Raw genomic sequence first — 22,335 nt, 5'->3', positions numbered from 1 at the left:
GGACACAGCCACATCAATGTTTATAGCAGCACAATTCACAAATAGCTAAACTGTGGAACCAATCTAGATGCCCTTCAGTAGATGAATGGATAAAGAAAATGTAGTATGTGTGTGTGTATATATATATATATATATATATATATATATATATATATGATGGAATATTATTCAGCATTAAAAGAGAATAAAATCATGGCATTTGCAGGTAAATGGATGGAGAGCTGGAGAATATAATGCTAAGTGAAGTTATGTAATCCCCCAAAACCCATTGCCAAATGTTTTCTCTGATTTAAGGATGCTGATTCATAATGGGGTTGGGGGGCATTGGAGGATTAGATGAACTCTAGATCAGGCAAAGGGGAGGGAGGAGAAGGGAAGGGGTAGGAAAGACGGTGGAATCAGATGGACATCATTACCCTAAAGTCAAGAATCAATAAATGGGATGGATTCAAACTAAAAAGCTTCTTCTCATCAAAAGAAACAATCAGTGAGGTGAACAGAGAGTCTACAGCTTGGGAGCAAATTTTTACCACACGTACATCAGAGAGAGCACTAATCCCTAGGGTATATAAAGAACTCAAAAATCTTAACCCTAAGTACATGTATGAAGACGCGAATGGTGTGACTACTTTGTGTGCAACCAGAGATATGAAAAATTGTGCTCTACATGTGTAATATGAATTGTAATGCATTCTGCTGTCATATGTAACAAATTAAAATAAAAAAATAAATTTAAAAAATAATAAAAACTTCTGAGGAAATTATATTTAGACTGAAATCTAAAAATTCTCTGGGCATGGTGACACATAAAGCATGGTGACATGTAATGCCAGCAAGTCAGGAGACTGGGACAGGAGAATTGCAAGCAAGATCCTGTTGCAAAATAAAAAATAAAAAGGGCTAGAGATGTAACTCAGTAGTAAAGCATCCCTGAGTTAATTCCCTAGTTACCTGTCCCCAAGGGGAGGAAAAAAAAAGTTGGGCATGGTGGTGCACACCTGTAATCCCAACGATTTGAGAGGCTGAGGCAGAAGGATCATAAATTGGAGGCCAGCCTCAGAAAATTAGCAAGACCCTCAACATCTTAATGAAACCCTGTCTCAAAATAAAATATAGAAACTGGGGAGGGTTGGGGATATAGCTCAGTTGGTAGAGTGCTTGTCTTGCATGCACAAGGCCCTGGGTTCAATCCCTAGCATGGCAAAGAAAAGAAAGAAAGAAAGAAAAGAACTGGGGATGTAGCCCAGCACTAAGTGCCCCTGGGTTCAGTCCCCAGTAACCCCCTACTGCAAGAAAAGAAAAAGAAAAAAGGAATCAACCATGCAAAGATGTGGAGGGAAGAGCATTTTAGCCTGGGTGAAAAGCACAAAACCCAATGCCAGATGAACATAATGAGGGGACAGAAGACACTGTTGCTGAGACTAAGAGAGCTTGGGGAGAGTCCTGTGAGGTGAGGGTCCAGGGAAAGCACCTGTGCACCAGCTTGCATATCAGAGAGGTGAGCAAGAATAGCAACTGCTGGGCACTGAGTGTCCAGATCCACACAAAAGAAGATGAACAGAAGAAGAACTGGTGGATTTGCATTGGAACCATCCATGAAAATTGAAGAGTAATTTAAAGGACAGATGAGACAGTTTGGTCAGTGATAAAAAAAAACCAAGATTTGGGATGCAGCTGAAAGATACAATGAGAGCGTGGTGACGCATGTCTATTATCCCAGCAATTTGGGAGGCTGAGGCAGGAGGATCACAAGTTCAAGGTGAGCCTCAACAATTTATTTTTTTTTAATTTTTATTTTTTTTATTTTATTTTATTTATTTTTTTTTTTTAAAGAGAGAGCGAGAGAGGGAGAGAGACAGAGAGAGAGAGAGAATTTTTAATATTTATTTTTTAGTTCTCGGCAGACACAACATCTTTGTTGGTATGTGGTGCTGAGGATCGAACCCGGGCCGCACGCATGCGAGGCGAGCGCGCTACCACTTGAGCCACATCCCCAGCCCTTTTAATTTTTATTTTAAAAAATGTTTTTAGTTGTAGATGGACTCAATGCCTTTATTTTATTTACTTATTTTTATGTGTTGCAGAGGATCAAACCTAGTGCCTCACATGTGCTAAGCAAGTGATCTACTACTAAGCCACAAACCCAGCCCAACAATTTATTTTTAATTTTTTTTTTTTTATTGGATTGAACCCAGGGGCACTTAACCACTGAGCCTCATCCCCAGGGTTTCTCTAAGTTGCTTAGGGCCTTGCTAAATTGCTAAGACTGGCCTTGAACTTGTGATCCTCCTGCCTCAGCCTCCCAAACTGTGGGGACTATAGGCATGCACCAGCACACCTGGCTCAGCCTCAACAATTTAGTAAGACTCTCAGCAACTTAGTGAGACTATCTCAAAATAAAAAAATAAAAAGTTTTGGGGATATAGTTCAGTGGTAAAGTGCCCCTGGGTTCAATGCCCAATACGAGACAGAGAGAGAGAGAGAGAGAGAGAGAGAGAGAGAGAGAGAGGTTAAAAAAAAAAAAGGAATAATTGTGTTCCAGAACAGACAAAACAGACACAGAAGGTGACAAAGATAAGTGACAAAAGATGCCTTCTCACAACCAGTGCACCTTTGTTTATTCAGTACTGGATATTGATTGAACTCAGAGAAGCTATACCACTGAGCTACATCCCCAGCCCTTTTTCTTTTTCATGAAAAATGGTGCTTTAGCTTGGTGTGGTGGCACACGCCTGTAATCCAAGCAATTAGGGCGGCTGAGGCTGAAGGATCGCAAGTTGGAGGCCCGTCTTAGCAATTTAGGGAAGACTGTCCCAAAATAAAAAGGGCCTGAGGATCGAGCTCAGTGGTGAAGCCCCGCTAGGTTCATTCTCCAGTATCCAAAACGTGTCAATAACTATGTTTAGTCCTGAGCTATCTGGTCAGACAAATCACACACAGGGTCCGGAAGGAAGACAGTCGCGGCTGCGGTCAGAAGTGACCTCGCCAGGTCTGGGCGTCGGGGGTGCGGGGTAGGGCTCCTCGGGAGGGCCAGCTGCACTTTCCCGGTGTCCCAGCAGGGGGCGGGCGACTCGCCGGAGCCCCGAGCCCTGGCCACGCCGCTGGTCCTGGGCCGGGATGCGCCGAGCGCAGGGTCGGGGTCGTTCGCAGTGACACTGTAGCACTGCCAGGTTCAGCTCGGCCGTCCGCCTTCCTCGAATCGGGCCTCCAAAAGTCGGCCTCCGAGTTCTGTCAACCTGCAGTGCCCTCCCCACCTCGGTCCCCACCGACAGAACTGTCCCCTTCCCCAATCCCGCTACAGTCCCTCTCCCCCGGCCGTGTCGCTCAGACCCCTCCTTTCCTTCACCCCCGCCTCACGATCAAAGCGTAAGATCCAACCGGAGGGACGGGGGACCGCGAGGGAGACGGGACAGACCAGGGGACCGGGGCTGGACAGGCCTCCACCCGCCGAAAAGGGTGGGCGGGCGGGAGGTGGAGCCCAGAGGAGCCGCCGCCCCACTTTCCCGGAGCTTGGGCGGAGAGGCAGGAAAACTTCCTGGCCGGGGCTCGGGACGCTGGGTCGCCAGCCCCGCAGTCCCGCCTCCGGGTGCCACCCCTCCCCCGCGCCCCCAAGTGTCCGCCATGGCCAAAGCCTACGACCACCTCTTCAAGCTGCTGCTGATCGGGGACTCGGGGGTGGGCAAGACCTGTCTGATCATTCGCTTTGCAGAAGACAACTTCAACAGCACTTACATCTCCACCATCGGTGAGCCCGCCGCCGCTCCCAGGCCCCCGACGCCCCTGCGCCCGCATTTGCAGGCGCCTGGACCAGCGACCCTCCTTTGCAGTCGCCTTAGTCGCCTTTAGGGCTCCTAAACTCCAGTCCCTCCACCCCTGTCTCAGACCCATCCCCCATACATAGCTGGGTACTCAGACCTCCAACCTCTCTGAGGCCTCCAGGTGACTCTGAGGCCAGCCTCTCCTTGACTGTCTTTCTAGTCTCCCCAAATTCACAGGAGTCTTTCTCTTGGCCCTCTAGCTCCTCTTCCCCAAACCCGACCCACATAGGACTCTTCTTGATTCCCCGTCCACCGTCCCTGACTTCTGTCTCTTTCTGTCCCACTGACCCTTCAGGCTCTCTTCTGGCTCCCCACCTTACCTCAGTTCCCCAGTCTCCCTCCCCTCAGCTTAACAGAGGATTGGACAGAGGGGACGGGGCGACTGGGTGTGCTCAAAGACTGCCTGATGAGGAAGGTGGGAATGAGGGGACTTTTGGGGTCTCTGAGTCAGCCTGTTGAATCATCTGCTCCCTGGGGCCCCCAGCAGCCTAGGGGGAGGTGCCCAAGTTTCTGCTAAAAAGAACATTGTCTCCTTTCCTCCCTTCGCCTTTCTTCATGTCCTCTGGCCTGGGAAATAAGTCAGAGAGATTCTCAGGACAATTTTGGTTACAAAGGCAAAATGCCCCTCTGTCCTCTCTCAGTCTCAGGAGGAATCCTGTGTGAGTCTCGGACTGTCTTAGTTCCAAGCTTGGCCCACCAGTTAATTCTCATGGATTAATGTCAACTACCTTTTCCCTTACTCTGTACCCTAAAGTGCCAGGAGGATGGTGGAATATGATAGTAGAAGGGTCTAGGGAGGCTGAGGCAGGAGGGTCACGAGTTCAAAGCCAGCCTCAGCAATTTAGCGAGGCCCTAAGCAGCTCAGTGAGACCCCGTCTCTAAATAAAATATTTAAAAGGGCTGGGGATGTGGCTAGGTGGTTAAGCACCCCTGCATTCAATCCCCAGTACCAGAAAAAGGAAAAAAAAAAAGTAGAGGGGGGTAGCTAAGGAACTGGAAAGAGGAATGTGAAAATAGTGGGAGGAAACAGAAACTTAAGTGGAAGAGTTGTCAGCTGGGGTGGCCTGAAGCCCTCTGCAGAATTTTCAAAACCTCCTCCATAAAATCTAATTAAAACAGTATACTCACTATACAAGTGCAGCTTTGGGGGAATGCTCCTAGTTCTGTACTTCCAAGAGGTTGCTTGCCCAAGCGCTGCCTGCACTCCTTCCCGGGTCTCCACACATCCCTGTGGATGCACAGGCATACACCCACTCTCCGCTTCAGCGCACAACTTCTGCCCACAGGAATTGACTTCAAGATCCGCACTGTGGAAATCGAGGGGAAGAAGATCAAACTGCAGGTCTGGTGAGTGGATCCCCCAGGACACCTAACTAGACCTCCCGTTCGTCTCCTGGGACTCTTTCCTCCTGTTTGCTTCATTTCTCTCCCTTTCTCTGCTGTTTCTTCTACCATTTCTCCTAATTTATGTATCTTGCTTATTCAGCTGTCCTTCCATCTCTTCTTGCTCTGATCCTTTTCGGCCCGTAACTCTCACTTCCCCCAGGTCCAGAGCATTCTCTGCTGTTTTTTTTTTGGTTTTTCTTCCTTTCAGTACTGGATTGACCCAGGAGTGCTTTACCACTGATACCACTGACCCACATCCCCAGCCTTTTTTATTTTTCAGTTTGAGACAGGGTCTCCCTAGGTTGCTGAGGCTGGCCTCAAACTTGTGATCCTCCTGCCTCGGCTAGAGGATTTTTTTTTTTTTTTTTTTTTTTTTTTTTTTATCTTAAAGAGCAGATCAAGAGCTGGGATGTAACTCTGGTGAAGTCCTTACTTCACATGCAGGAAGTCCCCTGCTCAAAAAAAAAAAAAAAAAAAAGACAGACGGCTGTTAAGAAATGGTAGGCACCCAAGAAACAAGATCTCTTGTTTACTCATTGAATGCTTCCTCTATGCTAAGCGCTAAGTATCATTTTATGTTTTATGTGTATGTATCATTTTCTCTAATCCTCACTCTTTGTGAGACATATTTTACTGTCCCCATTTTACAAATGAGGAAACAGATTTGGAGAGGCTGGAACTAATGAAGGTCAAACGGAAAAGGTGAGTAACGGAAAGGCAAAGACTCATAGACAGGATCTTGCTAAATTGCTGAGGCTGACCTTGAACTTGTGATCCTTCTTCCCTAGCCTCCTGAGTCACTGGAATTATAGGCGTGGGCCACTGTGCCCAGCTAATCTATTCTTTTTAGCCCCACCATGTTGTAGAAGCTAATTTCTCTGGTGGGAAGGAGTCTTCTAGGGGGAGACTCCTTCTGTCCCACCCATGAAATCTTCTCGTTCTTCAGGGACACAGCTGGCCAAGAGCGATTCAAGACAATAACTACTGCCTATTACCGTGGGGCCATGGTATGATGTGTGGTTCTGGACAAGGGCTGAGGGCGTGAGACAAGAGAATATAGGTTTATGAGAACAGAGGGCCAGGGGTTGGGGCAGGGGAAAGTGGGGCACGCAGTGTGGGCCACAAACTGCCCCACATGACCAAGAGTTTAGACTCGTGGATGGGACTTCTGGAGTCATTTAGAGGGTGCTGGGGAGCCTACATGGGAATATGGTCCAAGGTGAACTTTGTCGCCCCCAGGGTATTATCCTAGTGTATGACATCACTGATGAGAAATCCTTTGAAAATATTCAGAACTGGATGAAAAGCATCAAAGAAGTAAGAACCCTCCAGACGAGATGGGGGAAGTGGGTAGATCATGGAGGACAAAGGGGCTGTGTGGATAGGCAGGGCCACTGTCACTGGTCTTACACTTCTGCCCCTAGAATGCCTCAGCTGGAGTGGAGCGACTCTTGCTGGGGAACAAGTGTGACATGGAGGCTAAGAGGAAAGTGCAGAAGGAGCAGGCCGATAAGGTGAGGGCCAGGCTGGGCCGGGTTCTACAACTGCGCCGCGAACACATGAACACGAACACATGAACACTTCGCGAGGCCCAATTGCAGGGGGCTTGGCTGCAGCCCCTTTTCTCCAGCTTTCTCCTTCTCGTTTCACCCTACAGTTGGCTCGAGAGCACGGAATCCGATTTTTTGAGACAAGTGCCAAATCCAGTATGAATGTGGATGAGGTGAGACCTGCCCCCCGCCTCCTCAACCACCACCAAGACATGGAATCTTGAAACGTAGACGCATCCCCCCTCCAGTCTGTTCTGACCAATCTCCCCTTTAGGCTTTCAGTTCCCTGGCTCGGGACATCTTACTCAAGTCTGGAGGCCGGAGATTGGTGAGTTGGATCTGCTGGCTGGGTCCCGCTGGCCGCGTGTGTCCTGGGAGGAGAGCCTTGCTACAATTCCCAGGAGGGGAGAAAGAAAGCTTCCGTTTATTCATAGGCCAGCCAGCCCTCCCATCCTGACCTGTGCATCCTTCTCCCTCCAGGGGAACCATCACAAGCCCCCCAGCACTGACCTGAAGACGTGCGACAAGAAGAACACCAGCAAGTGCTCCCTGGGCTGAGGACCCCCTGCGGCCTTCCCACCCTGAGCCTGGAGGTGGAGCCAGCGGGGGGGAGCCAGGGCTGAGGGACTGCACAGGGAGGGGGGCAGCAGTGCCTGAGAGGCGGGTTGGTGGTGAGGAGCCGAGGAGAAGACAGAGAAGGGAAAGAAGGAAACCAGGGGCCGGGAGAAGTGCAGGAAGGAACAGAGGAAGTCAAGGAAGGTGAGGGGGAGGATGAGAGGGAGGTGGAAGGGTAGGACGGATAGCCTCAGGCCGTGGACTTTCTCTGGTTTTTTAGGTCACGAATATATGTAAATATATCGATTTATTTTGATACTCGATCAGGTTTTTGAGTCCTGTGAGAGGCTGGCTCAGCCCCACTCTCTGAAGGTTTGTCACGCTGCATGGTCTTCCTCTGTATTAAAGGCCATTCTTTGCACAAATGTCCCCCTGTTTGGGAAACTTTCATTATTGTCACTCAAACCCAAGTCTTACCTCTCCCGTGTTGGTCCCCTGGAGTCTGGCTGGATGCATTTCTCCCTTTCCCAGATGTTTGACTGCTGAGGAAGACGGCCAGAGCAGGAGGCAGAGTGACCTAAGGGACTGAACCCCCTCTTTCCATCGTGGGGTTTCAGGACTAAGGATCACTATGATCATAGCCTTGTCCTTAGCACAGGAAATTCCAAGAGAGGACTTGATGGGCCCTAGCGTCAGGGACACAACAGGACCTGGTATGGCTTAGCAGTGATTAACGCAAGCTTCTTCGGCACCCACCTGCCTTTTCTTTTTGAGGGGCCTGAACTCAGGGCCTTGATTGTGCTAGACAAATGCTCAGCCACTGAGCTAAATCCCCAGCCTCCATGCTTCTTTGATTTTGCCAGAAATCTGTTTAGGTGTTTGGTAGGCATTATTAGCTGCTTTTATAGGGGAGGAAAATGAAACACAGGAGAGGTTTATGTATCCATAAACATTTATTGAGCGTCTATGTTTCAGGCACACAGTCAGTTAACATAGCTCTCGGGTGGTGTTTTGTTTTGTTTTGTTTTGTTTTTCTTTTGGTACCAGGGATTCAACCCAGGGCACTTAACCACTGAGCCACATCCCCCGCCCTTTTACTTTTCATTATTTTTGAGCAGAGCCTCACTAACTTGCTGAGGCTGACTTTGAACTTGTGATCTTCTGGCCTCAGCCTCTGGAGTTGCTGTCATTACAGGCATGCACCACCACTACCAGCCCTTAGATGGTTCTTACAGGCAGAGAAATAAGCAAATTTTAATAAAAACAGTTAACTCTTGGGGGCTGAGGGAGAGACACATGCCAAAATTATCAGCATGCAAAAGAAAAACCACCAAAAAATTCAGGCTTGATATAATGCCCCCTTAAGTACACATAGCCGCCCTCCCTTTCGATGATACTGGGGATTGAACCCAGGGGCACTCAACCCCTGAACTATATCCTCAGCCATTTTTAGTTTGGATTTTGAGACAGGGTCTAGATAAATTGTTCAGACTAGCCTTGAACAACTCCTGCTCCAGCCTCCCAAGTAGGAATCACAAGTGTGCACCACCATGCCCAGCTCAACATTTTTTAAAACAGCAGATTTTTTTTTTTTTTGGTAGTGGGGATTGAACCCCAATGGTGCTTAACCACTGAGCCACATCCTCAGCCCTTTTTATTTTATTATTATTATTATTATTATTATTATTATTTTTATTTTGAGACAGGATCTCACTGAGTTGCTTAGGGCCTTGCTAAATTGCTGAGGCTGGATTTGAATTTGCAACCTTGTAATCCCATGGCCTCCTGAGCCCCTGGGATTACACCCACTGCACCTGGCTTGATATTTTTCCTTTCCTTTTCTTCCTTCCTTCCTTCCTTCCTTCCTTCCTCCCTCCCTCCCTCCCTTTCCTCTCCCCTCCCTTTCTTGCCTCTCCCTTTCTTGCTTCCTTCCTTCCTTGCTTTCTTTTCTTTCTTTCTTTGCTGGTGATGGAACCCAGGGCCCTCTAAGTGCTGGGAAGGGGCTCTACCACTGAACAACACCTCCAGCTCTGGACCTTCATCTTTTATTAAGATCAATGAAAATGTCATATTTGCTTTGAACAAAATAAATGTACCACTTGAAGTGTTATTCAAGCTGTCAAGACTGACGGCTTCATCATACCCCAAAGCAGATATTTTAAAATTCACTTTCAGAGCAGATATCCAATTTGGTTGGTTTATTTTCTATTTTAGATAAATTTTTTGGTACCATGGATTGAACTCAGGGGCACTCAAGCACTGAGCCACATCCCTAGCCCTATTTTGTATCTTATTTAGAGACAGGGTCTCACTGAGTTTCTTAGTGCCTCTCCATTGCTGAGGCTGGCTTTGAACTCTCAATCCACCTGCCTCAGCCTCCTAAGCTGCTGGGATTACAGCATGCACCACCATGCCTGGCCCAAGTTGGTTTCTTCTAAATTTATTGGAAGTGAAATCTTATAAGATCACAGGGTTTACCCAGGCTCAGTGGTACATGCCTATAATACCAGAGACAGAACAGCAAGTTTGAGGCCAGCCTAAGCCCTAAGCAATTTTGTGGGGAGCCATTCTGACACGTGATTGGGTGACTCCCGTTAAGGGCCTGAGGCACTCTGGCTGTGTCGGAGTTATCCCGACCCTTTCCTGATGAGAGAGCCCATCCGTGTGGGGGTGTGCGTAACCACTGACCCTGGAGACCCAATCACTGACCCTGACCTTGGAGTGCAGCCCCCCCCTCAACCTTCATTGGATGGAATTCTCCCCTGAATCTCTTGTCCCCCCAAATAAAAGGCTACTCCCCGGCGTGTTCGCTCTCTCTCTCTCCTGCTAGCCCAGAGTAATCCTCGCTGCCCTGCTGGGCGGCTGGAGGCAGGGAAACAGGGAGGCGAGCCGTCTGGGACCTAGCAATATAAAATAAGGTACTGTCTGTGTGTTTTATTTTGATCTCTTCTAACTAACTTAATGCCAGAACCTCATTAATGAAACCACTGCGCAGGCCGCGTGGTAGACAATTTAGCAAGACCCCACCTCAAAAAAATAAATAAGTAAATCAGGTGGGGGATGTTGCTCAGTGGTAAAGTACCTCTGGGTTCAATTCCCAGTACAAAAGAAAAAAAAATCACACAGAACAACTTTCCATGAGATAAAGTAGATGTAAGATTACGGTAAGGAATAACAAATGCTAGCATAGTGGGCTCACTGACTCTGGAGGCTGAGGCAGGAGGGTTATAAGTTCAAGGCCAGCCTCAGCAATTTAGTAAGATCCTATCTCAAAAAATAAAGAGGGTTGGGGATGTACCTCATGGATAAAGTACCCCTGGGTTCAATCCCCAGTACTGAGAAAAAAAAAAAAAAAAAAACAACTATCATACCTAAAAACCAGGGGGAAAAAGCCACAACAAATTTTCTGTAACGTATAAACATGAGACACATGGGGCATGATCATTACAGATCAAGGTAGCCATGGCAGTCCTTGGTTACCAGGTCTTGTGATCATGCTGGAAAATTTTCAGATATGTTGCTAAGAGTACCTGGTATGAGAAGGGATAGGGGAAAGGGGACACTATTGAGATAGATAGATAGATAGATAGATAGATAGATAGATAGATAGTATCCTCAGGAAAGAGAAGAATGGTGCACCCCTCTTGCCCTATAGTTTTATTGGAGGTCTCACTGAAGTTTCCAGAGAGCTCTGCCCAGGTCTACCTCTCGACTTCTGACTGACAGCAGGATTGCATCAGACTTCCAAGTCCCCACTGTGCATGCTAAGAGAGTCAAGGTAGGGCTGGGGCTGGGGCTCAGTGTGAGCCCTGCGTTGAATGAGACACTGGGTTCCATTCTCCGCACTATGTATAAATAAAATAAAGGTCTATCAACAACTTAAAAAAAAAGATTCAAGGTAACTCTTGGTCACTTTGGCCCACACTGGTTCTAATTGGAACTTAGATCTTACAGTTAGGGGCTTTCTTCTATCATATATCCCTGAGTTCTAGAATCTGTTCTGTGTAAAGGTCACAAAAGCCCCTTCTCCTTCAGGGTAACTTGTATTCTTATCAGGGAGGAAGGAGCATTTTGGGCCTGCATTTCTTCTGCATAATAGGTTGTTTGCTGAGGAATTTAGCATATCCTATTGACTTAAGTCAGGGAGGGCTGTGGGTAAATGGTTTTTTAAAAGAAAGCAAGTGGAGGTCAGCATAGTGGGCCCTGTTTGTAGAATTACCTGCTTAATGTTATGTTACTACTGTTTGTGTTATATGCTGCCTATCATTGGCTCGCACCTGTAACCCCAGAGACTCTGGAGGATCTCAAGTTCGAGGCCAGCCTCAGCAATTTACTAGGATCCTCAGTAACTTAGTAAGATCTTGTCTCAAAATAAAAAATGAAAAGAAGTGGGGATGTAGGTCAGTGGTAAAGTGCCCTTGGGTTTAATCCTCAATACCAAAAATAAAAGGAAAAATGGTTCTATTCAAAGCCATCTTTGTAGGTAGAAGACATTGCTTCAAAAGTTCCATCTTCAAAATCTCCAAAGGTGAACAGAGCGTTTATTTATTTATTTATTGGTGCTGAGAGTTGAACCCATGGCCTATAACATGCCAGGCAACTGCTCTATCACAGAGTCACATCCCCGTATCTGAGCTTTTAAAGGAGAATAGGCAGGGTAGGAGAGGTTGGGAAGTGAGACAAAAGGCAGGCAGTGTAAATGTGTAACTTAGTTAACCTATGCTGCACAGGCCAAGGCAGGGAACAATCTCAACTTTCAGCTTCCTTGGTATCAGAGTAGGAACTTGCAGCCTTTTAGCCTCCAATCTCAGCATGAGGAAGCTGTTCTTAATTCAGAAGAGGGGGGAGGAATTCAGCATTCATGTTTGTATGGAGTTTAAGTACTTCTTGGTCTATCTATTGAGCATCTAAGAGAACTAAATTCACATGGTTCCCAGTGTCTGGGACGCTGCAGTCACACATTATGTATGAAACCAAGAAACAAATCAGGGCCGAATTCGGAGAGTAACTAATATATTACCTGACAGTAAAGTGGGAACCCAGAGTGTGGGTCAAGTCCCCTCCCCCTTTTTAATGTTTTTATTAGTACATTATAGTTATACATAATATTGAGGTTCACTTGGACATAATCATACATTTGTGGAATATAATTTGCTCCATTTCATTTCCTAGTACTTCTTCCTTCCCTCTCTGTCACTGCAATTTTGAGTATATAAAGGTTTAACTCCATGGGGATGGAAAGCATGCTTAATCTCTGGCCTGGGAGCTGAAATTTTGGAGTCAAGCCTCTTGTCTTCCATTTACTAGCTTGATAACCTTGGACAAGTTGTTAGAAAGCTGGGGCCTTCCAGAAAACTGAGGCAGTGCAAAGGACCCCCTTCAAGCCCGAATTCTTGCAATCAAGTCAGAAAGGTTTCAGACATGTTGCTCAGAGATGAGTTTAACAAAGGGATAAAAAAAAGGGAAAGAGGACACTCTCAAGGGAGAGAGCTGATCCTCTCAGGAGAGGGACAGTGTGCCTCTCCTACACTTGTTTTATTGCGGATCCCAGAGAAATTTCCAGAGTCCCACCCAGGCCACCTCTTAACTTTTTTTTTTTAAACAATATTTTTTTGGGGGGCTGGGGATGTGGCTTAAGTGGTAGCGCGCTCGCCTGGCATTCGTGCGGCCCGGGTTCGATCCTCAGCACCACATACCAACAAAGATGTTGTGTCCGCTGAAAACTAAAAAATACATATTAAAATTCTCTCTCTCTGTCTCTCTTTCTAAAAAAAAAAAACAATATTTTTTTTAAGAGAGAGTGAGAGAGAGAGAGAGAGAATTTTTAATATTTATTTTTTAGTTCTGGGCGGACACAACATCTTTGTTGGTATGTGGTGCTGAGGATCGAACCCGGGCCGCACGCATGCCAGGCGAGCGAGCTACCACTTGAGCCACATCCCCAGCCCCACCTCTTAACTTTTGACTGATAGCAGTTATACCTCAGATTTTCAAGTCCCCACTGCCATGACAACTCTGTGTCACTCTGGCCCAAGCTGACTGGTTCTAATTGGATTGTGAACCATAGATTCTTACAGATTTTATGGTTAGGGGGAATTACCCTTATCTCTCTGAGTTTCGGGATCTGGTCTGTCAAGAGAGTCACAAAAGTCTTCCTCTTCAGGGTAACGTGGGTTCCTCTTAACATTATTTGTGGCCTGCATTTCTTCAGCAGGAAACAAGTAGTTTGCTGAGGAATGTGACATAGCCTGTCCACTTAAGCCAGGCAGGCCAACAGGTAAGTTGCTTTTTGAAAAAGAAAGCATGTGGGGGTCAGTTTGGTGGTTAAGTTTCCCTTAACCTCATGCTCCCATCACTTGCATCTGTCTGTCCCCTAACAAAGTCACCTATGCTCTCTGCACTTACCCACAAAACAAGATAATACTTGGGCTGGGGATATGGCTTAAGCAGTAGCGCGCTCGCCTGGCATGCGTGCGGCCCTGGTTCGATCCTCAGCACCACATACCAACAAAGATGTTGTGTCCGCCGAGAACTAAAAAATAAATATTAAAAATTCTCTCTCTCTCTCTCTCTCCTCTCACTACTTCTCTTTAAAAAAAAGATAATACTGAATCCTTCTGAGGATCAAAAGCAGCTAAAAACTGAATTAAAAAAAGTTATGACATATGACAGAGGCAGCTCAATGGTAGGGAGCTTGCTTAGCAGGCATGAGGCCCTGGGTTCCAACTCAGGCAAGGAACAATCTCAACTTTGGGTGAAAGGAGGAGGGGTGGAAAAAGTGAAGCAACACTTTCAGAATGTTTTCATATACATTTCATTAGAATCGATCAAAAAGCAGCAATGCACATTAGCATTCCGTTTCACACAGAACACTGAGAGCCACTGTCCTAAGGTCACACAGACAAGCTCCTGAACCTAGTCTCAGCACTTCTGGGAACTCCCAATCTCGGTCTTCGCACCGGGTTAGTGAGTATTCCCTTATGTAGGCGCCAGGGAGAGTGGAGACCAGCTGAGAAAGTTACCCAGAGGAAAAGCTCTGCGAAGTGGTTGAGCAATGAACACCGGAGGGGTGACACGGTCCACCTGCGTAGAACAGAACGCGAGCCCAGCAGTCATAGTCTCACCCTCACGATGCCCCTGGACTGCTCCCCTCTCGTGGGGAGGCGAAATGCAGCCTCGCCGCCACCCCAGACCGCCACGCGGGCTTTCTCCCTGGGCCGTAGGGGACAGAGAGGGGGTCGGAGAGGCTAGGGATTAAAGATGAAACCCAGGGTTCTAACGAGGATCCAAAGTCCCGGCAGGACGACGGACTGTCCCCCTGCTAACCTAGCCCAGAACGGGAAAAAGGCGACGACCCAGGAAGCGGTCAGCCGAGAAACCACACGGAGACAGCCACCGCCACCGCCCCGCTGCTCCCGCACTGCCGGGACCGTCAGGCCTCACGGCCCAGCCAATCGGCCGCGTCCTGCCGCGCAGGCGCAGTGAGACCCGCCCCTCCGCGCCGCCCGGACACCCCCGCGGCGGACTACAGGTCCCAGCGGGCGGCGTCCCAGCATCCTCCGCGGGCGGGATGGCCACGCGCGGGGCGGGGGCAGAGGTGAGCGGCGCCGGGCCGCCGCAGCCGGCCTTCCTCCCGCGCCGCACGCCCCGGCGAGGGGCCCGGCTTCCTCGACAGCGGATTCGTAGGCGCTCTTCCCACCGCGACCGTGGGGTCGTCCCGGCAGAGCTTTGGCCCTGATGGGCAACGGGCCGTTTCACCTTCCTGAGCTGGAATCGCCCGAGCGCCTCTGCGTTCCGACAGGCTCGCGGCCCAACTAGCAGGTCCTTGTGTCCCGACAGGTGCGACCCTGACCGTCCATGCCTGCGGGCACCGGGAGGCGCGGCCTCCCCCAGGGCCTCCGCCTGTGCTGGCTCTTCTGCGCTTTCGCCGTAGAGCTCTGGTAAGGAGGCGGGGGCCGAGGGAGGGCCGGAGGAGAGCCGTCCCCACCTGGGGCGGGGGACGCCTTGCCACGGACCGCTGCGGCAGGGGAGCCTGTTTTCCGGATTCTAATTTTTGCCCTTTCGCCCACCCGCTACAGCCGAGCAGAGGCTTCCGTGCGGGAGGAGAAGCAGTCAGGTGGGTGGCTGTCCGACCCCACGCCCCCGTGGTTTATTGTTTTGCTTGTCTTCCCTACACACCCGGAGCTCGGACGGAAAAGGGTGGCACCGCGCGGGACGAGGCCAGCGCTGGCCTGGGATCTGGGTGCGTAGAGCTTCGGGGGCAAACGTTTTCTGAGTGATCTGGGCCGGCATTTCTTTCCCCTTTTAGTGAGCACCTCGACTTTGCCGTGCTGGCTGGGAGAAGAGTTCGTGGTCGCAGAAGAGTGTACTCCGTGTTCCAGTTTTCAGGCTGTGAGCATCCCTCCCCTCCCCCGTTTTCCCCCAACATCTAGCCAGTCCCCAAGTCTCATTAAGCATGCCTTTGCATCCTCTTTTCTTTCTCCTTGCAGTGTCAGTATACGTCCAAATCTGAACTTGTCGTCCCCCTGAAAACATGTTCCTCTTTTTCCAAGTTAATAACAGCGTTCAGCTGATAACCAGGTTTTGTTCTGTTTTTGTTTTTTATCTTGCTGTACTGGGGATTGAACCCAATCCTACCATCTAGCTCTCTATCATCTAGCCTCATCCCCACACCTTTTTTTTTTTTTTTTTTAATTATTTTGAGACAAGGTTTAAGTTGGCCAGGCTGGGCTGGAACTTGAGCTCTTCCTGCCTCAGGCTTCCAAGTTGCTGGAATCACAGGCATGCACCTCCATGCCCTGTGGTTCTGTTCATTTTTAATACACTATTCCCTGGAATCTGTCCTTATATCCTTCTACACTCTTACCCTGAAGTGTTTTTTTCCAACACACATTTCTAATCATGCAACCACCGCCTTCAGCATCCACATCAGAGGTCTTTGTTAGCTCTGTTTTCTGGCCAGCTCTGGCCATGACATTTGGGCACTTGCCCTTTTGAATGGCAACCTCTCTGTTTCTCCTGCTGCTCTTCCTAACACATGATTTGATCCTTTTCTCCCGGCAGAAAACCATCCCTGAGTGTGGTTCCACAGGTTATGTTGAGAAAATTACATGCAGCTCCTCTAAGAGAAATGAGTTCAAAAGGTAAGGGCTTTTTCTTTTCTTGTAGACTGATTATCTCCTTTCCCCCTGTGACTTCATCCTGGGTAGCATGACATGTTGGAAAGAGGGAATTTGGAGCTAAATTACTTAAACCCAAGTCCTGGTTTTACTTCTCAACCCTGTTATTGGCCATATTTTCTCTTCAATAACATCAGCTAATGCTATCTTTGTTATCTCACCAGATGATGTAAACACTTTATAAGGCTGACTCTGTTTTCCTCTTTTTCTTTTGGCTATTACCTCCTTGATGGGGCTGAAGTAGAAGGGAGATGGAAAGGAGAAGCTGTCTGGCTTTCCCTGGGAATAACTGTTCCTTCCTATCCTCAGCTGCCGCTCAGCTCTGATGGAACAACACTTATTCTGGAAATTTGAAGGGGCTGTGGTGGGTGTGGCTTTGGTCTTCGCATGCCTTGTCATCATTCGTCAGCGACAACTGGACAGAAAGGCTCTGGAAAAGGTCCGGAAGCAAATTGAGTCCATATAGCTACATTCCACCCTTTTATCCTGGGTCTTACAGACCATATCTCAGAGAAAGTGAAATGGACTGATTTGCGCCTTTGGTTCTTAGGAATCTTGTGGTGGTAACCCCTTCTCCCCATCTTCCTCTCCATGTCATTAATAAGCACAATAAAATAAAAAAGAGTAAGTTTCTTTCTCCCTATAGTAATTTGTTTTGGGACAGGAAATCATGGGAGCAGAGAGAAAAGGGGGTGGCAATCTCCCAAGTACCTACCTTCCCCCCTTTTACTACTTATTTAAAACTTCTGGGATATAATTTTAACTAGAAAATTTTTTTTTAGTCAAAACTTTGTTTCCCTCAACCCTATCCCCAAAGAAGAAATAAAATCACAGATACATAACAAAAGTATTTGAGGTACTCTTTTCACACAGGCTAACTGGGCCTCAGGATACAGATGTCTCCTAGGTTGTCCTGAGGTGATTCAGACCCCCTAAGACAAAAGAGCACCTGAGTGGGAAGCCCAGGGGGAAGCAGAGCTATAGGGGAACCCTGGGTTCCTTATTGTAAAGGGGAGTGGGCCAGGAACGTTCCAGCTCACATCTCATCTGCATGCAGCACGGTTCTGATATGCCCACCAGACCCAGTCTGCACGCCCCTCTTCTCTATCAGTGTTCTGGTAGACCTGTTTGCAATCTGGGCTCTAAGTGACTCTCCCATTTTGGACTCTTCCACTGGAGTCTCTCGACTTTCTGTCATATCCACATGGGTCAAGATGTTTCTGGAAACCACTGTGAGGTGAAGGAAAAAGCACAGAGTAGAATGTTTCTCTTGGGTGGGGCAACCTAGACAGAACAGGCAGGACCTCTCTCCCACTTCTTGACTATTGTGTGCAAAGCCCTCTTGCTCACCAGGGAGCTTCTCACCTCCATGAGGCTGGTAGTCCTCAGGCCCCGCTTCTGGTAGACCCTGAAAGGGACTGAAGCTGGGCAGGATGATGAGAACCAAAGAAAAAAGAAGGATCTGGAAGAAAGCAAGACACTTGGGCTGTGGGGACAGTCAAGGAAGGGAGCAGAGGGCAGCTGGGGTTTCTGGGTTGGGAAGACTGATGTAGCTAGGGAGTGGGGGGGGAGACAGATGATGGAGGCTGGGGGAGATGGGAGGGAGACAGACTGATGGTACCAGAACGCAAGTGCTTGTCTGGGCAGCTTTGTTTGAGGTTTGAGCAATGAGCGTCTGGAGCTGACGGAGCTGAGCCACCAAGGAGCTGGGAAAGGAGGAATGAGGAGCTACCGTCATCTGGGAACCATGGCCCAAGAATGGTGCTCGGCACTTCCCCATCCCCGGCACATAAATGGTGTTTTCACTCACAGGTTATGTCTCTCCAGCTCCTGGACTTTCTTCTGTAGCTCCTGGTTCTGTGCAGAACAGGCTGCCACCCTAGGGAGTGGGGAGAAGCAAGACAAGGCTCAGCAATGAGTCCTTCACCTTGCCTACCTTGGTGAGGAAGGGAACCAGACATAGCCTCCTTCAGAAATGTGACCCCAAAGTACCTGTTCTCCAGCCCATCGATGTATTCTTTCTTCCGTCGCCGACTGTCCTGAGCTGACTGCTTGTTACGGATTTTCCTCCTGACCTTCTTGAGGATTCTCTCCTCTGCCTGGTAGCCGGGGGTGTGTCAATTCTGAGCCCTTAACCTCCCTCAACTGCCCAACTTTTCCCTGGGATCCTGGCTTCTCAGAGGCCATAGTGGATCCTCTGGACTGAGACGCCCTTTGGGAAAGGGAAGGGTGTTACCTTGGTGAGGGGCAGGTGAGAGGGCAGAGAAACCCCTTCCTGCCCCAGCAGACGCTTCTCCTCATCTGTCAGGAACAGAGTTTGACAGGGCAGCTGGGGGATAGTGAAGATAAGATGGGAATGGGGACAGGGTCATCACATTTTCAGCACACAGCAGCACCCCACCATGCATTCTGGAGAGTGCTTAATATTTGCACTAAGGAGTAACTCCAACCTAGAGGTGAGCTGAGGGCCAGGCACAGTGGCACATGCCTGTAATGCCAGCCTCAGCAATTTAGGGAGGCCCTGTCTGTAAGTAAAAAATAAGAAGAGCTCGTTCAGTGGTTAACAACCCCTGAGTTTAATCCCTGGTACAAAAAAAAAAAGGGACTGGGGTTGTGGCTCAGTGGTAGAGTGCTTGCCTACCATACACGAGGCACTGGGTTCAATCCTCAGCACCACATAAAATGTAAAAATAAAAATGTTATGTCCATCTAAAACTTAAGAATAAATATTAAAAAAAAAAAAAAAAAAAAAGCGAGCCCAGGGCAGAGGCTTGAGACAGGCCCTAGATAGAGCCAAGGGATCTCCTGAGGCTGATAGGGGAGAAGGTGTGGTTTCATAGTATCTTCTGTTCAGAGACTTGGGACCTGGACATTCTGATCAAGCTAGGGAGTGCCTGCTCTGATCCCTGTCTCACACAACTTGGGAGCATCTTAAGAGGACATGGAGTACTCACTACAGTGGAGTTTGCTCAGTTTCCTTACAGCAGGAAAAAAAAAAAAATCCTTACAGCAGGTTAACAATCCAGATCCAGCCATTAACTTCCATTTGGCAGAGTATGTTATCCAGTGCCCGTCAACCACAGAACCACAAGGTCTGAACTCCATTTTCAGGCCTAGATTCTGCCCCCTCTTAGACAAGGAACTCCTGTAGGCAGTCACACTGAGTGACTTCTCACAGTAAAGCATGCAGAGTGGACAGTGGACAGATGGTGACTTCGGTTAAGCTGAACCCATCAACGGAGTAAGCTGCATTCTTTTTTGAAAGATTTATGCTTGACTTAAGAATTTGTTTTAGCTTTTAGCTAAGCCACGCACTTTTTTTCTTTTTGCAGTACTGGGGATAGCACCCAGGGGTACTTTTTACTTTGGGACAAGGGCTCACTAAGTTGCCCAGGCTGGCCTCAAACTTGCAATCCTCCTGCCTCGGCCTCCCATGGAGCTGGGATTACAGTTGTGGGACACTGTACCTGGCTTGACTTGGCTTCTGGTTCAAGCTTCACCCACAAGTTTAGATGGAAGCTAGAACCTGTTCCTTGCTTTGGGCTTGGGAAGTATTTCCCAGGATAAAGGAAGACACAGTGACCTGAATGTAGCCACCTTTCCAACCTCACTGCACAATCTCCACCCCCTCAGAAGGCTTCTGATAGGGTTCCTGAAGAGCTGGCCCCTGGATATTTGCTACAGTGGAAACACTGTTGCAGTTTCTTCTCCATCACTCTATATCCACCAACCAGTTGGATTCCCAGGCTACTGTCCCAATTCTGTCCTGACCCAAGGCTGAAACAATGGCTCTGGCTAAGCATGCAATGCACACAAGGTGTGGGCTTTCTCCAGAACCTTGTCCCTCATCCCAACTTAACTGAGTCATCACCACCTTATCCACATGGGCTCCCTCTCTCACCCCTTTGTCCTTTCCTGCTCCTAAAGTTGCTTACATTGCCTTGGACTTCAGGCTCAGTGCCATGAAAAGTGGGGCAAAGACAGTTCCTCATCAGCTTCCCCCTCCCTCATCCCCTGTGCCACTGTCTGTGAGGATACACGTATGTATCCCAGAGCACTGGTCTGATGGACCCCAAGACTTACAAGTGTGGCAGGAGGCACTGGGGCTGCAGTGCTTCTGGGCAGGATGTGTGCATGAGCATCAAAGGGCAGTTCACTGACCATGCAGGCATCTGGCACCATGAATTGTGGGCTCCACTGATCTGAAGGAGACACAAGAAGCTGGGACAAAAGAGAGGTTCACCCTGAGGCACCAGGGGCTGGGCAGTGGCATTGGTTGGGGAAATCCCCTTAATCTCATGGCTAGGGCTGGGCCTCCTCCCACAAAGAAACTGACCTAGCTGAATGGAGATGAGTCCTAAGGTTGGCCTGGCTTCCCCCTGCATCCTCTGCAGGGCTTCTGCCTCATAGACAACCTCATAGAGGGCAGGAGAGCTGGGTGCCTGCACGGCAGGGGGACTGTCTGAGAGGCCAGGATCCTCAGAGTTGCCACTGTCACTGCCAGGAGATGCTTCTGAACAGTACACCTCATTGGGATCGATGAAAAGCTTCAGGAAATCTTCAGATTCACTCTCTTGAAGTCCCTAGAGTCGGAGAAGGGTATACAAGTATGCCAGGAAGTCCTACCTGACATCAGATTTAGATCCTTCTTACTTCAGTTTCAGTCTTTTCTTGGGGATGGGGATAGTTACAACTAATATCTATTTTGGGTTCACTGTTTTCAGGTCTCTTTCCAATGGGTGCTGAAGCCTCTTGGGTCTTCTTAGCCCAGAGTTGTGTCTCAAGCCCACTTCCTTCCATTCCCATCCATCACACTTACACAGCCATGGCCCCCACTAGAATCCCAGCCATGTAGCGTCTGTTCTTGTAGCCTAGTCACTGGAACCTCTGGAGGGGAACAGTTGAATCCCAGTTCCAGTAAGGATCCTGTTGAGAAGATATCTTCTGGGGGCTCCAGCAACACGTCTAGCAGGTCAGGGGATCCGAGCTCCATGCTTCTGTAGGAAGGTGTGCAGGAAAGTTACAGAAGGGAGATGCTCCTGTCTCTACCCCCACACCTTCTGGGCTTCTCTGCACTCTCTTCCATATCCCCCTTCCTTACCTGCCGCAGCCCCCACACTGGCCACCGGGAGACTTCGCCTTTGGCCCAGGTTTAGAAACCGGGTATTACCTGCTGACCGCCCCAAACACTACACCTTTTCTTTCCTCCAGGATCTCACATCCTGGTCCAGCCCAGCCAAACCCCGCCCCGCGCCAGACACCCGGAAAGCGGGTGGCACCTTGCACGGAGCCAGGCTGGGGGCGCTGTATCTGGGCGCTGGGGGGTGAGACGCCGAACGTGCGCACACGGGGTTGAGGGAAAACAGGTAGCCGCGCCGTCGGTGCCTCAGGGTCTCCCAGCGGCAGCTCTTTCTGAGAGTTTGAGGTCTCCTCGGGGAAGACGGAGACGGCGGCGACGGGAGCACGACATCCTTGAGTGCCTGTTCTCCAGCCATCGCTTTTATTGGAGGGAGACCACCGCAGGATCGCAAAAACAAAAGTGCCAAGAGTCACGCCCCAAACTCGGAGCAGGCCTCCAGCGCCGCTCGGCGCTCTGCCCACGCCGAGTGCCAGTGGGAAGCTGAAGACCCGAGGGTTGAGGGACGTGGCATCAAGCCAATGGGATTATCGGCTCAAGACCGACTCCTCCGTAATTGGTCAGAATGGTCGGAGTCCGGCCAATGGGGCCGTAGTATTTGTTTGGGAGGCGGGGATTTGGGTCCGCGGATTGAAGGGCGGGGCAGAAATCAGAAAATGAGCCTTGGGGGCGCGAGGAACGTTTGGGGGACCTGGGTCGGAGACTGGTCC

At 49.1% G+C, this 22,335-nt stretch overlaps 3 protein-coding genes across 5 annotated transcripts; 2 read left to right on the top strand and 1 right to left on the bottom strand.

Annotated features, from left to right (window-relative positions):
• Positions 1-3,504: 3,504 nt before the first annotated feature.
• RAB13 (RAB13, member RAS oncogene family) lies at positions 3,505-8,266 on the top strand. The gene is made up of 8 exons (XM_081306862.1): positions 3,505-3,745; positions 5,105-5,165; positions 6,151-6,211; positions 6,444-6,521; positions 6,629-6,718; positions 6,862-6,927; positions 7,029-7,082; positions 7,235-8,266. Exons 1-8 carry the CDS (start codon positions 3,622-3,624, stop codon positions 7,310-7,312), a joined length of 612 nt encoding a protein of 203 aa, XP_081162988.1. The 5' UTR covers positions 3,505-3,621; the 3' UTR covers positions 7,313-8,266.
• A 6,847-nt stretch (positions 8,267-15,113) lies between these two features.
• JTB (jumping translocation breakpoint) lies at positions 15,114-17,212 on the top strand. 3 transcript variants are annotated; one of them, XM_081304970.1, is made up of 5 exons: positions 15,114-15,249; positions 15,388-15,425; positions 15,618-15,700; positions 16,373-16,452; positions 16,798-17,212. In XM_081304970.1, the coding sequence occupies exons 1-5, from the start codon at positions 15,167-15,169 to the stop codon at positions 16,952-16,954; spliced, it is 441 nt and encodes a 146-aa protein (XP_081161096.1). In that variant the 5' UTR covers positions 15,114-15,166; the 3' UTR covers positions 16,955-17,212. The 3 variants fall into 3 exon arrangements, with proteins under 3 accessions (XP_081161096.1, XP_081161098.1, XP_081161097.1); XM_081304972.1 differs by having other exon boundaries at positions 16,733-16,964; XM_081304971.1 differs by having other exon boundaries at positions 16,730-16,964.
• Positions 17,213-17,360: 148 nt separating this feature from the next.
• Positions 17,361-22,107, bottom strand: CREB3L4 (cAMP responsive element binding protein 3 like 4). Its single transcript, XM_081304969.1, has 10 exons — positions 21,590-22,107; positions 21,308-21,485; positions 20,825-21,071; positions 20,572-20,690; positions 18,725-18,817; positions 18,481-18,587; positions 18,299-18,367; positions 18,110-18,194; positions 17,854-17,950; positions 17,361-17,718 (listed from the first exon to the last, which is right to left on the bottom strand). Exons 2-10 carry the CDS (start codon positions 21,479-21,481, stop codon positions 17,525-17,527), a joined length of 1,185 nt encoding a protein of 394 aa, XP_081161095.1. The 5' UTR covers positions 21,482-21,485; positions 21,590-22,107; the 3' UTR covers positions 17,361-17,524.
• Positions 22,108-22,335: the final 228 nt, after the last annotated feature.

Source organism: Spermophilus citellus, assembly GCF_964194105.1.
Source record: "Spermophilus citellus genome assembly, chromosome: 9".
NCBI classification, from domain to species: Eukaryota; Metazoa; Chordata; class Mammalia; order Rodentia; family Sciuridae; genus Spermophilus; species Spermophilus citellus.
The sequence above is the reverse complement of the archived record's forward strand: the minus strand, read 5'-3'. Positions and strand labels throughout refer to the sequence as shown.